General features: G+C 39.3%; 1 protein-coding gene across 10 annotated transcripts in view; it reads right to left on the bottom strand.

The window, feature by feature from the left end:
- Window positions 1-16,294, bottom strand: part of SIK3 (SIK family kinase 3) — a 250,079-nt gene that overhangs the window by 104,136 nt on the left and 129,649 nt on the right. For 9 of the 10 annotated variants that reach the window (XM_039229276.1, XM_039229275.1, XM_039229281.1 and 6 more), the window contains exon 3: window positions 13,468-13,531. The exons of the other annotated variant lie outside the window; for it this stretch is intronic. In XM_039229276.1, the coding sequence (XP_039085207.1) occupies window positions 13,468-13,531 (64 nt within the window). The remainder of the gene's footprint in view (window positions 1-13,467; window positions 13,532-16,294) is intronic. 10 annotated transcript variants of the gene reach the window in all.

The raw sequence follows: 16,294 nt of genomic DNA, 5'->3' as shown, positions 1-16,294 counted from the left end.
CTTTAATCCCCCAAACATCAATCTCACACAAATACTTCTACACTCTCACCAGCTTTTGTCTCCTCCTTGAGGAATGTTCCATTAAATCTCACTCTCTCCCCTATTTCTACATTCCTCTGGCTCCATTGGTTCTTTCCCCTCAAATAAATTATAGATGTAAGTCAAATAAATAATAAAAAGACAACACACATTCAACCATGGCCTTCAAAGTTAGGGTGCTGAAATTATCGTAGTGGTTGCTCTACAGATTATTAACTATGCATTTTTTTTTTTTTAATGTTCTATTCATTTCTAGGAGAGAGAGAGAGAGAGAGCATGAGCAGGGGAGGGTCAGAGAGAGAGGGAGCCACAGACTGAAACAGGCTCCAGGCTCTGAGCTGGCAGTCAGCACAGAGCCCGACGCGGGGCTCGAACCCACAAACCACGGGATCATGACCTAAGCGAAAGTCAGACGCTCAACTGACTAAGCCACCCAGGCGCCCCATTAACTATGCATTTTAATTTATCACAATCTACTTCCAATTAACATTGACTTGATTCTGGTAAAACATAGCAACTTTATTCCAATATGGCTCCAATTCCTCAACCTTCCTTTAGGTACTTATATTACATCAATATATGTTAGAAATCCAGAAATAAAGTGTTCTAAATACTTCTTTAAGCCTTTTTCTGTCTTTTAAAGAATTAAGGAAAGGAAAAAGAGTATATTTATGTAATTTATTTTCTATATATTCATCTTTTCTGATTTTTTTTTTTAATGTTTCATTTATTTCTGAGAGACAGACAGACAGACAGCGTAAGCAGGGGAGGGTCAGAGAGAGAGAGACACACAGAATCTGAAGCAGGCTCCAGGCTCTGAGCTGGCTGTCAGCACAGAGCCCGACGCAGGGTCGAACCCACGAACCTTGAGACCATGACCTGAGCCGAACTGGGACACCCAACCGACTGAGCCACCAAGGTGCCCCTTTTCTGATTTTCTTTATTTCCTCCTGTGGATATAAGTTGCCATTTGGTGTCATTTCCTTTCAACTTGAGCACTTTCTTAGGATGTCTTGTATAGCATGTCTCTCAGGCCCTGGTTACTTAGGAACGTGTTTATTTTGCCTACATTTTAAAGGATAGTTTTGCTAGATAAAGAATTTATGGTTCACAGGTTTTGTTTTTTGTTGTTGTTGTTGTTGTTGTTGTTTTAGCCTTCTAAATATGTCAATCTAACTCTGGTTTCTCTTCAGATCATATAAATCTTTCGCCTTTTACTAAACATGTCAACCTACTGCCTTCGGCCTCCATTTTTTTTCCTGATAAGAACTCAACTATAAATCATGTTGTTTCCCTGTATGTGATGAGTCATTTTCCTTTTGCTGCTTTCAAGATTCTCTCTCTGTCTTTCAGCAAATTGACAATATGTGTCTAGATGTGGATCTCTCTTGGATTTTTCCCACCTGAGATTCACTGAGCTTCTTGAAACTGTAAATTAATGCTTTATTATACATTTTGGAAGTTGTTGGTCATTACTTCTTCAAATATTTTTTTCTGTCCCTTTTTCTATCTCATCTCCTTCTGGAATTCCCATTACAAATATATTGGTTTACTTCATCTTGTCCCATAGGTCTCCAAGGCTCTGATTATTTTTCTTCAATCATTTTCTCTCTATTCTTCACTCTGGATTTTTTTTCTATTGATATTTTAAGTTTGTTGGTTTTTTCTTCTTCCACTTCAAATCTACTACTAAACACATCTAGTGAATTTTTCATTTAAGTTACTATACCTTTCAACTCTAGAATTTTCATATTGTTCCTTTTTATAATTTATTTTTCATTACTGGGATTTCCTATTTGTTGAGTCATTGTCATCATACTTTCCACTTAAACATGGTTTCTTTTAATTGTCTGAACAAATTTATAATAATAAAGTTTTTGCTAAAAATAACATCTAGACCTGCTCAGAGAAATTTTCTACTGGCTACTTTTCTTCCTAAGGATAGTCACATGTTTGGTTTTTTTTTTTTTTTCCTTTAACATCTATAGTGTTTTTTGTTTTTTTTGTAATGTTTATTTATTTTTAAGAGAGAGAGACAGAGCATGAGCAGGGGAAGGGCAAAGAGAGAGGGAGACACAGAATCTGGAGCAGGCTCCAGGCTCTGAGCTGTCAGCACAGAGCCTGATGCAGGGCTCAAACCCACGAACAGTGACATCATGACCTGAGCTGAAGTTGGATGCTTAACAGACTTAGCCACCTAGGTCAGCATCTACAGTGTTTTCTAATAAAACTGTACATTATAGGTAATATGTTTAGCCAATTCTGGATTATGACTTTTCTCCTTGAGGATTACTGTTGTTGCTACTTTTATTTTATTTGTTTTTATTTTTGTAGCAATCTTGTCAGAAATAATCTGAGAATCTGTCTCCTTATGGTATGTAGCCATGGACTTCTGCTAAAATTTTAAAAAATTCTTATTTTTATTTTTTAATGTTTATTTATTTATTTTGAGAGAGAGAGAGAGGAGGCAAGGGGCAGAGAAAGAGAGGGAGAGAATCCTAAGCAGGCTCTGCACTGTCAGCATGATGCCCGACACTGGCCTCTGTCTCACAAACCATGAGATCATGACCTGAGCTGAAATCAACTGAGACACCCAGGCACCCTCTCCCTTACTTTTATTCTTTAGCATGGCTTCCTTGACGTCATCCCTATGTGTACACTGATAAGTGACTAAGCCAGTAGACTTTTCACCCTCCACTGACAAACCTACTGGTGAGTTCAGTAGTGCATTCCAAGTTCAGAAAGCTCTAAGTTGGCCTCAGCTTTTACTCTTTGCTGGGCTTTCTCAGGACTTCTCAGAAGATGCCAGTCCCCCAGTGAGCCAGATGTGAATGAAGAACTTATCTTATCCTGTTGTGGTTCTCTACTAACAAGATCTCCCTACTGAATTTCTGGCTAGGTGACCATTCTGTGGCCTGCCCCCAGCAAGATCACAAGAACTAGCTAGCAAGGCTTTCCATGTGTTTCTTTCCGAGCTTGCTAGTTTTACTGACAACACAACTGGGCATGAGGGGGTTTTGATTTTTTGTTTTTGTTTTCTTTTCCAAATAAAGTCAGCTGCCTCTGGCAACAAAGCTGCTCGTTTTAAGGCCAGCTCAGCCTTCCTTACATTACTCTTTCCCTTGGGAAGGGAAGGCAAAGGATACAGGAGCTCAGGCAGTAAGGCCAAAGATCCCCACTCTCCTTCTCACAGATTCCAAACATTTTCATGAATTAAAGTTTCTCAGTGTAATGTCTGTCACTGATTCATTTTCAGAGTCCTAATGGTTATTTTGACAAGCCTGCCACTTTTGTATTTGTTCCTTGGATAGGATATTTGCCAACTTCTTCACTTTGTCATTGTCTGAAGTCCTGTGACGTCTGTTTCTCTCATCATTTTCAATGTCTAACCTGTATATATTTTAGGTTACAGTTACTATATTATATAACATTTAAGTTTACATACATATACTTGAATAAGTTAGAGTACACAATTTAAATGGTGTTATTAATATGTTAGATATCAACTTTAGAAAACAGTCTTCAAAACTCTGCTTCCTCTTCCTCACTATGCACTCAGATCTCAGCCCATTACTTCTGATTTCTATTCTTACCTCACTAGTGCAACAGCCAGCACTGAGAACATCTCTATCACAAAGCCAGAGGCTACCGCTCAGCTTTTATCTTAATTTACCTTTCTACATCATTCAATAATGTGCCTTATTGAAACACCTGTTTTCCTTGTCTTTTATAGTACCACAATCTTCTTTCATCAACAGGTTTTTCATGTACTTCATGGCCTTACCTTCAACTTTTTAAAAAAAATTTTTACATTTTTTGGGGGGAGGGGGAGACTAAGCATGGGTAAGGAAGGGGCAGAAAGAGGGAGACATAGAATCTGAAGCAGGTTCCAGGATCTGAGCTGTCAGTCAGCACAGAGTCTGATGTGGGGCTCGAACTCACATACTGTGAGATCATGACCTGAGCTGAAGTCGGACACTTAAGTGACTGAGCCACCCAGGTGCCCCACCTTCAACTTAAATACTGATGGTACTAAGGGTCTTATTCTTAAACCTGTTCTTTTTTAAAAAAAATTTTTTAATGTTTATTTTTTTGAGAGACAGAGCATGAGCGGGTGAAGGGCAGAGAGAGAAAGAGACACAGAATCGGAAGCAGGCTCCAAGCTGTCAGCAGAGGGTCTGATGCAGGGCTCGAACTCATGAACTGTGAGATCATGACCTAAGCTGAAGTCAGATGCCTAACCTATTGAGCCACCCAGGTGCCCCTTAAACCTATTATTTTCTGTATGATCCCATACCAATGAACAACTATCATCTCTCTGCTAAGGAAACAATATCCTAGGCTCCATCTTATCCCTGATTTCCAGACTATGGTTTCCAATGACTTGATGCACAACTTCCATCAAACTGGTGCCTCAAACTCCATGTGACACAGTTCATCTGATCTATTTTTCACTCCTGCATCCTCTTACTAAATGACACTACCATTCACACCAATAACACAGTAAGAAATCTAAACATCTTAATACACTCTTACTCATTTTCTCCTTTAATAATTCCATTTTCAAAAGGTTTAGTAAACCCCTGATGTGCTTAATTAATCTAAAATTTAGAATATTGGCCACTTTTTTTACATTAATAATGATAACACAAAAGCCTTAAAAAGAGAAGGTGGAGTTGTTATTATGTAAGAAGAGGAGAGACTGCTATTTTATAAATACTAGCTCTGTAAATAAGCCACTGCCTGTACCTGAATCTCAGTAATAATACTTATCTAAAAAAATCTGTCTCACTCTCTCTTTCAATAGGGATTTAATAACAAGAGAATACAAAAATATTTCATATTGATTACTGCTATGTCCATGACCTAAATTTTCAAGACAGAAATCTGGTTTATATTTGTAATAAAAGATTCTTCCCAGGATACTTAATTGAAGGCTTTTATATGGAAGAACAGATTCTTCAACCTGGTAAATGGGGTAATACATGTACTCTGGAGTCAGACAGTCCTTGGGTTAAAATCTCAGCTGTATTAGTTACTCCTGAGGTAAATTATTTAGTCTCTTTGAATCTCAGTTTCTTTGTAAAGTGATGACAAAAATATCTGTATTTCAAGATTAAAATGAAAGAGATGAAGTCACTTTGTAACTTCAAAACCTCATTTTTCTCAGATATTAATGTATATCTTCCTAACTGGTATTGGCATGTTCCACCCAACTCTTCCTCACATGGCAATAATTCAAGATAAAGTTCAACTGTTTTACACTCTTGGTTCATTTGCTCATTTACTCATTCATTCAGTAAACAGCTATTGATCATTTCCCTCAGTAAATATTTGAGTCCACCAGTATGAACTGGAGAGCAAGAAGAGACATGGGGATAGATACAATGGTGAGCAAAAACAGGCATGGCCCCTGAATTTGTGGAGGTTTGTGCCTGGTAGAGAGAGAAAAACCATTAAATAATTACAAAAATAAATGTAAAACCACAACTGATATAAGTACTACTAAGAAAGGACTTAGTGCAATGAGGGGGTGCGATAGGGGAGTTGGCCAAGTCAGAAATGTCATTCAGAGCCCTTCATTATTTATTGAGCCTTTCCTATCTTACCAGCCTCATTTCCAGGCATTTTCTCACATACTACCTATATTTAAACCATACAAAACAACTTAAAGAATATGAAACATGCCACACTTTCTCTCGTCTTGAAATCTTCTGAACAGGCTACAGCATCTCTGAAATACTTCATTCCCCCTACTTAATTCCAGCAAGAATCTGAAGGGGCAGCTCTTGCATTACTTCTTTAATACTTTCATCACACATGATGCTAATATTAGTCACCACCTCTACCTAGTAATTGATTGTCTCCTTTATAGATGATTGGTATTTTATGGGGAGTTATTGTGAAATTATGCCAGAATCTGGTCTTCTTCAGTATTTGTTTCCCAGGTGCTGAAACAAATTGCCACAAGGTAGATGACATCTAAGAATTATAATTTATTCACTCACAGTTCTGGAAGCAAGAAGTCCAAACCTGAGGTATCACCAGGGCTTCGCTCCATCTAGATGCTTTAGGGGAGGACCTTTCCTGCACCTCTGCTGGCTTCTGGTGGCTGTCAGTTTTCCTCGACTTGTAGCCACATCACTCTAACCTACTTTGATCTTTTTTAAGACTCTTTTGACTATTCTGGGTCACTTATAATTCCACACAAAGTTTATAATCTGCTTGTCAATTTCTACAAAAATGTGAGCTCAGATTCTGATGGGGATTGTACTTAATCTACACATCAGTCTGAGTAGTACTGCCATCTTAACAATGTTAACTCTTAAAATCCAGGAACGTGGGATGTTTTTCCAATCATTAAGATCTTTTTAAATTTCATTCAACACTATTTTGTACTTTTCAGACTATAAAATTTGCCATTTCTTTTGTTAAATTTATTCCTAAGTATTTTATTCTTGTGGATGCTACTGTGAACTGAACTGATTTCTTTCTTTCATTTTCAGATCACTCATTGTAAGAATATAGAAATATAACTGATATATTGCTCTTGTATCCTGCAACCTTACTGAACTTTTATATAGTTCTTATAGTTTTTCAGTGGATTTGTTAGGATCTTCTATATACAAGATCATGTCATCTATGAGTCGAGTTAGCTTTACTTCTTCCTTTCCAATCTAGATGCCTTTTATAGGTCTTTCTTATCTAACCGCTGTGACTAGAATCTCCAGTACAATGTTTAAACAGAAGTCAAGAGAGATGAAATCTTTGTTTTATTCCTGATTGGAGGGGAAAAACATCTAGTTGTTCACCATTAAGCACAATGTTAGCTATGGGTTTTTTAGAGCTCTTATCAGATTAAGAAAGTTCCCTTCAAGGTGCCTGGGTGGCTCAGTTGGTTAAGCATCTGAATCTTGATCTTGGCTCTGGTTATGATCTCACAGTTCATAGAATTGAGGCCCACACTGGGCTCTGTGTTGGTAGTGTGGAGCCTGCTCGAGATTTTCGACTGCATGCTAGGGAGGGGCAGGGGGTCCACAGTCCCTCACGATGGGCATTGCTCAAGGGTCCACTCCAGTCAGATTTAGGTCTGCTGTGCAACTTCTTACTTGACACATCCCCAAAAGCAAGGGAATCAAGAGCAAATATAAACTGTTGGGACCTCATCAAGATTAAAAGCTTCTGCACAGCCAAGGAAACAACCCAGAAAATTAATAGGCATCCTACGGAATGGGAAAAGATAGTTGCATATGACATATCAGATAAAGGGTTAATATCCAGAATCTATAAGGAACTCACCAAACTACACGCCCGAAAAACAAACAACCCAGTGAAGACATGGGCAGAAGACATGAACAGACACTTCTCCAAAGAGGACATCCAGATGGCCAACAGACACATGAAACGATGCTCAGCATCCCTCCTCATCAGGGAAATACAAATCAAAACCACACTGAGATACCACCTCACGCCAGTCAGAGTGGCTAAAATGAGCAAATCAGAGAACTCTAGATGCTGGCGAGGATGTGGAGAAACGGGCACCCTCCTACACTGTTGGTGGGAATGTAAACTGGTACAGCCCCTCTGGAAAACAGTGTGGAGGTTCCTCAGGAAACTAACAATAGAACTCCCTTATGACCCAGCAATAGCACTGCTAGGAATTTACCCAAGGGATACAGAAATGCTGAGGCATAGGAGCGCATGGACCCCAATGTTCATAGCAGCACTCTCCACAATAGCTAAAACATGGAAAGAGCCTAAGTGTCCATCAACAGATGATTGGATCAAGAAGATGTGGTTTATCTATACCATGGAATACTCCATGGCAATGAGAAACAATGAAATCTGGCCATGTGTAGCAACATGGATGGACCTTGAGGGTGTTATGCTGAGCGAAATAAGTCAGGCAGAGAAGGACAAATATCATATGTTTGCACGTATAGGAGGATTAGGAGGAACTTGACGGAGGAACAAGGGGGAGAAGAAGGGCGGAAATGGTGGGGGAAAGGGAGAGAGGCAAACCGTGAGAGACTCTTGAATGCTGACAAAAACTGAGGACTGATGGATGTGGGGGGGAGGGGGGGATGGGCATGGAGGAGGGCACTTTGGGGATGAGCACTGAGTGTTATGTAGAAACTAATTTGACAATAAACTATTTGTAAAAAAATAAAAAAAAAAAAGATTTAGGTCTGCTGTTCTGTTTGTTTTCTTTGTACTTCATGTCATTTTTGTTGTTCTATTTCTCCATTATTACTTTCTTTTCCATTTAATGAATATTTTCTTTCTTTTTAAATTTTTTTTTAACATTTATTTTTGAGAGACAGGGAGAGACAGAGTATGAGCAGTTGAGGAGCAGAGAGAGAGGGAGACACGGAATCTGAAGCAGGCTCCAGGATCTGAGCTGTCAGCACAGAGCCCTACGTGGGGCTCAAACTCACAAAACTGCAAGATCATGACCTAAGCTGAAGTCAGAAGCTTAACCAATTGAGTCACCTAGGCGCCTCATTTAGTGAATATTTTCTAAGGAAGTACTTCAATTTCTTTAATAATTTTTTACATTATAATTAAAAAACATTTTTTAGTGAAGCTCTAGGGCTTACCATATATACTTTATCTTAGCCAAATGGCTCCTAGCTTCTATTAGCTTAACTTTCCAGGGACTATATGGAACTATTTTTTATAGCTCTATTTCTTTTACTCCCTTTTGTAGTAACTGTTCAATAAACATCACATCAATTAATGGTACAGACTCAACAATACATTGTTATCATTTTCCTTTACCATCTGTAGTGACTTCCTTAGCCCAGTGTGGTTTTTATCACACACCTCCTTTGGGTTGTTATTGGCAAATATAGTACATATATGTTGCATTATAGGGACTGCATTTTATATATATTATTTCATAAAACTGATTTTTGACAAGAGAAGAAAGGAGAAAACTTTGCATCCCTGTCTTTTACAATTACATAATTACGTTTACTGGTGCTTTTTCTTTTTTTATGTAGACTCAAATTACCATCTGGGGTAAGGTGCCTGCTTCTACCCTGAAGAACTTCCTTTAGTATTTCTTGTAAAGTGAGACTCTACATTCTTGATTATCTGGGAATTCTCCCAGTTTTTTATTTTTGAGAGAGAGACAAAAGGCATGTGAGTTGGGGTAGGGGAGGAGGACAGAGGATTTGAAGCAGGCTCTGTACTGACAGCACAGAGACTGACACGGGGTAGGGAGGTAGTTTCAAACACACGAACCATGCATGACATCAAGTTGGAGTCTCAACTGACTGAGCCACCCAGGAGCCCCATCTTCCAGATTTTGAGTGTAGGGGAAAGTTTTTATTTTGCCTTCATTTTTGAAAGACACCTCTACTGGGCATAAGATTTTGGTTTTTTAATAGGATATTTTCCTCTGGGCACTTTGAAAATGTTATCCTGTTGCCTTCTGGCCTGCATTGTTTGTGCTGAAAAGTCATTGTTAACCTAATGGGGTTCGCTTTAAGAGACATGTCATTTATCTCTTGCTGCTTTCAGTATTTCCTTCTGGTCCTTGACTTTCACTATTCTTTCACTACATATCTGTTTGAGGATCTCTACATTTAGTACATCTTGGTACACTTTTTAACAAAAATTTTTTTAATGTTTTATTTCTGAGAGAGAGAGAGAGAGACAGACAGCATGAGCAGGGGGAGGGTCAGAAAGAGAGAGGGAGATACAGAATTCGAAGCAGACTCCAGGCTCTGAGCTGTCAGCACAGAGCCCGAGCAGGGCTCGAACCCACGAACCGTGAGATCATGACATGAGCCGAAGTCGTACGCTCAACCGACTGAGCCACCCAGGCACCCCGAGTACTTCTTGGATTTTGTTTAGCTTTCTGCGTATGTAAGTTAATGTTTTTCAATAATTTATGAAGTTCACAGCCGTTATTTCCTTGCATATTTTTTTTTCTTTTCCTTTCTCTCTCTCTCGTCTTCTCGTACTCCCATTAGGCTTATGTTGCTGCACTGCATAGTGCCCCACATTTCTCTGAGGCTCTGTTCCTCGTCTTTCTCCCTCTTCTTAAAATTACATAATCTCCATCAATCTATCTACACGTTCACTTCTTTTACCAATTCAAATCTACCGTTAAGCCTCTCTAATGAGTTCTTTCTTTCATCATTTTACCTTCTGATTCCATGATTTCCATCTGGTTCATTTTTTAAAAAATGATTTCTATATTGAAACTCTAATTTGATGTGACATTGTCACCGTATCTTCCTTTACTACTTTAATCATGAGTTCCTTTATTTCTGTGAACATGTCTATAATGGCTACTTTAAAGTCTTTTTCTAATAAATCTGACAGTTTCTTGGCTTGCTTTTTTTCCAGTACATGGGTCATACTTTCCTGTTTCTTTGCATGGTTCATATTTTTGTTGTTGTTGGAAACTACACATTTTAGATAATATATCATAGCACCTCTGGGTACTGGTACACTTTTCCCCTTCCAGAACATGTTCCTGTTACCTGCTTGTTTATTTGTTTCATGACTAGTGGATTATTTCAGTGAAGTTTACTCTCCCATAAACAGTGTTCAGCTTCTGATGTTGTTCCTCAGGGAAGCAGAGACTTGGTATATCCACAGTTACCCTCAGATCATTGGATCACAGTGCTTGAGGAGGGCTCTCTTCCTATCTTTCCTTAACCACACCCAGCTGTTAAACTCCATTAATTGCTGGCCGGTTGCTCTATTGTTTTCAACAATGTCCTGGGGAATAAATTGGTCTTTAAACAAACAAATTCTGATTCCTCTGAAGGAATAGTTTCTGAGATCAGTGTTTGATTTTTGTTCTGATCTCTGGAAGGTTCTTGTGATGTTTTATTCCCTGGATCTCCTATGGTGTAGCCTGTACAAATGCCTTTGCCACAACCTCCACTGTTATGAGTGCTTTTTAGCCTTGACCTTCTTCATACTCTATTGCAAATAAAGTCAGTTCCTTTGGGAATGAATCGGGAGCTATGTTTTAAGGTCTGTGTCTCCCTTTAGGCAAATCTCTGAGCCAGGGCTCTGAAGCCAGCTGTGGGGGACAATGGCAAAGTTCTCTCTGAGTGGCACTCCCACGGTAGGAGCGGAGAGCTCAGCAGAAGGAGAGGAACACAGTCTGGGGTCCTCTCAGTTTTCCTCTCATGGGATGGAACTACCAACTTACAATCTGGGCAAAAACAGTCTGAGCTCCAGTATTCTCAGTGTGCTGCAACCAAACTACGCAACTGAGGCTAGGCAGAAGGAGGGAGTCCCTGCTCCGGAACCACATTCACCCAGGACTCAGCAGCAACAGGCAGCTGGGGACTGAAGAGACAGCAGGCATCCTGTTCCCCCACGAGCCATGAGTCTGGGTTAGAGTCGGAGGGTCCTGTGGTCTGAAATGGAATCTCCCCCTCACTGAGCTGGTAAGGAGGGAGCATACTGGTTTAAAAACCACACACTCTCATTTCTTACCAAATTTTCATAGATGCTCTTGAATAAATGTCTTCATTTGCTGTTCACACGAAGGACAATGCTTTTGGGGGTTTTCATCCCTTCCATGTTTCATTGGGAAGAGGGTCACCAGAGATCCTCATGCTGTCAGATGTCAATTGCCCACTTGTTCTTTAACATGGAAGTGGAGGAAGCAAAGTGCTAGGGCTCTAGACGTGTGGTATCATTTAATCTTCACGACTGTGAGGCAGATATTAAAGACCTCACTTTTACAGACCATGAGTCCCGGAAGCATTTAATAACTTGCTCCAATCAAAACAGCAAATAGGGTGCCAGCAGTGGACTCAAAACCAGGTCTAACTGCCTCCAAAGATCATGTTCTTGATCATGCCTATCTTTTCATCTTGTATAAACCTTCCTATCCTCTTAAAAACCTGAGCTCATGCAATAGTCATACCCCTGTGTAGTCACAATGATTTATTTAGGTAATACATCATTTTCTTCCTCATCTGGATCTTTTATAATAATCCTAGGAGAAGTACTATTCTGTTTGTTCATGCCTTAAGCTACATTTCCACACACAAAAAATCTCTAACCGGGGCATTATTATCTTTTCTATACTTTTAAAATCTGTTTTTCTGAAGAGCAAGGCAGATCTGCTGATATGCAGTGGGTTTAGGTCTTTATTATAAAATATTAAGATGATAAGGTCTCTTTTCTCTCAAGATCACTATTGCACATAAGCACATACACAAAGCCAATGAGAAATATTATTCAGAAATGACAATACATCCTTTACAAAAGACTCTGAAGATTCTTAGGCCTAAATTATAAGATTTTAGGGAAAAGTTTTTTCTCTCTCTCACACACACACACAAACACACACACACAAAACATACAGTCACAGATGACCAATCACTAATAAGAAGATTCTACATTAGGGGCTCCTGGGCAACTTAGTCAGTTAAGCGTCTTGCTTCAGCTCAGGTCATGATCTCACAGTTCGGGAGCTGGAGCCCCCTTCGGAGTCTGTGTCTCCCTCTCTCTCTGCTCCTCCCCGACTCATGCTCTGTGTGTCTCTCTCTCAAAAACAAACATTAAAAAAAAAGAAGATTCTACTTTAAAAGTTATCTCATACTTTTAAATGTACTTAAAAACTAAAAAAAAAAAAAAAATTTGCCCACAATTTAAACTAAAACATAACCCAAACAATAAACTAGATGAACTTAAAGTATAAGAGGAAACATTTCTCTGTAGTTACTTGCCAAACAAACAAAAATATTTAAAAAATGAAAAGATACGTGAATCTATATTTGAGAAGTTTAGCCTTTACCTCTACTTGGCTCCATTTATCACTGTTAAAAAAAAAAGAAAACAAACAAAAAATCCCAACCTTTTTTTTGGGCCCATTTTTACCACCTCAAAAAGTCTGGTTTCCTGGTAACAAACCCGACTGTTTAATTCTGATATTGTGCTAAGTGTTCAAGGAGAAAAAGTTACCGCCGACAAAACCTCCCCAACTCCAAGAATCATCAAGGGAGCCAGAAGCTGTAAGGGTCACAGTCACACATTTTACGTAATGAAATTTAAAGAGCACATCAGAAGGAGTCAGCTGGCTCCAAGGGGCTCCTTCGCACACTGCGGGGGGCTCTGCCACAGGCGGGGACCCCAGGCCCAGCTGCGACAACGACAAGATCCCCTGCCCCCAGGTGCCTGCCTCTGTTCAGTAGGGATGTTTGGTTTTACCATCAACTGCCACCACCTGATGGAAATAAACAGAACACCTCCGTTGCGGACAGAGGATGAAGGCACTTACACAGGTAAACCAAAATAAATAAAAATTCTTCATCCAAAATGGCAGCACCGAAGGACAGCATCAAGTGACGGCCACTCGAGTGACAAAGGCATTGAATGGCTATTTTAGGTTTGCCACAGTGTGCTCAAAAGCTTTTTAAAGAATGCAATAGAGGTACTTACCGAATATTTCCCCTCCACTAGCATATTCTGTCACCAGATAAATCATCCGCTCTGTCTCCATAACCTGGTACAAAGGCAGGAAAGCGACAGACAGTGACACAAATGACAGGCTGATATCATAGGAAGAGAAACTAATGACTCCTCTTTTGTCATTTAAAATATTAATAACCATTACTGCTTACAGGAAACTTAAATCACTGCAGGGGGAACAGACATAAATGCAATAAAGAAGAAAGGGGGGACCTGGAATCCCTTCACGTTCTTAAAAGTAGGAAGGATTTGCTACTCGAGACGGACATTTCGTTGTTCCATGAGGCCTCTGCCATCTCATAAGCTCCACAAAACTGAGAAACAAAGAAGCTGCCAAAAACCAGAAAATTCACATTCGACACTGCTCACTTCAAGTTCCAAAATGTTCCCTCAAAACCTAACCCAAACAAAAAAAGTCCAGGGAAAATGGTGGGAATCACTTAAGAACTGCACAGAAATCACATTTGGATGTGTTTTTTCAATGGACAGGACAACATTCCTCCCTGCCACCCATTTCTCCAAAATTGGAAAGAGTGATGTAAATATTCAACACTGCAGTATAAATCACTCACTTGCATTTTGTTTTGGTCCCTATTTTGCCTTTTTTTATTTAGTTTTATTGTGTTGGCAGTCCTTTCTGCCTTTTTTTTACCTTTATCGTTAAGTATTTTTTAAAGTATATGTGCTCATGATCAATTTTTTAAATATGGTATATAAACAAAAGACCAAAGATCTTCCTCTTCCCAGCCCTCTCTATCCTATTCCCCCAAAGGAAACACTGTTCGTAAGTCATTTATTCCATATCATTCTAGAGCAATGCTGATAAACAGAAATACAATGTAGGCCTCATATATAATTTAAGCTTCTCTAATAGCCATATTAATAAGTTTTAAAAAGGTGAAAGTTGGGCGCCTGGGTGGCTTAGTCGGTTAAGTGTCCGACTTTCGCTTAGGTCGTGATCTCACGATTCGTGGGTTCGAGTCCCACGTCAGGCTCTGTGCTGACTGCCAGCTCAGAGCCTGGAGCCTGTTTCAGTCTGTGACTCCCTCTCTCTCTGACCCTCCCCTGCTCACGCTGTCTCTCTCTCTCTCTCCTAGAAATTAAAAAAAAAAAAAAAAAAAAAAAACATTAAAAAGGTGAAAGTAACTCTAATATTTTATTTATTACAGTATGTCCAAAATATTATCATATTTTGACATGATAATGTCCAAATTTCAAAAAAAATTTTAATTATAAACGGCTTCAGTATTTATATTAATTAAAACTAATGAAGTTAAAAATTCAGTTCCTCATTTGCTGTAGCTACATATTAATACTCAATAGCCATGTGTGCCAGTGGCTATCATACTGGGCAATACAGCTTTAGGCTTTCACCATAATTCACTGGTAACTATTCTGCTCAATTAATTCCCAGTTACTTGATCTTTGGTATCTTTACACATCAATATCACGTAACAGGCACTTCGTGTAATAATAGTAAATTTCTTCTCTTCTTTGGTATAGTTTTATGGTAGTCCGTCATATAAGTGCACATTACTTTTCCAATTTAATAACTGTATTGTACTTTTTTCTCTTTAATTTTTAAAAACCATATACTGGTGGTATTAGCTCATTGTTTGTTACATGCATTGCTTCCAAGATCTTTCTGTATGTTGATTTATGCAACAAAAAGTCAATGCTCTATATATATGCAGGTGTTGAGAAAAAAAAAAAAGAAAGAAAATTAACGTCATATTGTATATCTCCTTTGGACTCCCAGGTCTTTTCTGGACTACAAATGTTCTTTTACCGTTAACTTCTTCAATAGTTCAAAAACTTTCCTATACGGTTACCTATACTTGGCTTCCTCTACAAACTGAGACCGATGATTTGGCAAATTACCTGAAAACTACCTTGATACTATTTATAAAGACAATTTGACAGCCATTCATCCTGGCAGCTCAGAATCCCCCATTAACAACACTAGCTGCCAGAGAGCAAAATTAAAGCTTAAAAGAGCGCATTGTTCAAAGTCAGGCCTGAAACTGAGACTTCTTATAGGTTAACGAAATCTTGGGTAAGAAAGATAAACTTGGAGAATTCAGTTATAAGGCTAATATCTACAAGTTAACCTCTTGAGGAAAGTCAGCCTAAAAACCCTACAATTATTTAAAGATGATTTATTTTAAAATGCGAGGTCAAGAAGTTTACTCAGTCAATCAGGATAGGAAGGAAACAGAGGTTAGACACCTCCGAGTTTGCAGACATAAGTCTTCAGGCAACACCAGGAAGCTTTCACGAGTTTGCTTCTGGGGCACACCGTAGGTGTGGTTCAACAGAGTCTGGTCTGATAAATTTCAACAAGTCTGCTCCTGCTGATCTAATTCACTTCATTATGTGAGAAGCCGATGCCAGAAAAGAACCCTAAAGCTGGAGCCTTAACCACACACACTAACATCACAACATGCTTTCCTTTCCATAAATTTAACAGACTCTGAAAGCCTGCCCACTGTGCCTCCACCCTCACACGCGGTGCCATGTCTGGGCCAGTAACCTTTACAGCAGACTAACAGCACCAAATGAACCGAGTGGGTGGCCACTTCCTGAACAACTAGGTGATGGCTGTTCTGCTGGAAAGCAGTGAGCAGGGCTGGCCCCATGCGGAGGCAGAGCTTGTGACTGCCAACACACTGCAATTTGAGAAGCACCCCAAAGCCCCACCTCTCCCAAAATATCTCTTCCACCAGCCTGCTAAGGCAAGGTCCTCTCTTCCTATCTGGCTTGAAATTCCAGCCATTAGATTTATTGCTTTTGCAGT

This window comes from Hyaena hyaena, unplaced genomic scaffold (genome assembly GCF_003009895.1).
Source record: "Hyaena hyaena isolate Hyena2069 unplaced genomic scaffold, ASM300989v1 scaffold_37, whole genome shotgun sequence".
Classification (NCBI taxonomy): Eukaryota; Metazoa; Chordata; class Mammalia; order Carnivora; family Hyaenidae; genus Hyaena; species Hyaena hyaena.
This window is presented reverse-complemented; position numbering and strand designations above follow the sequence as displayed.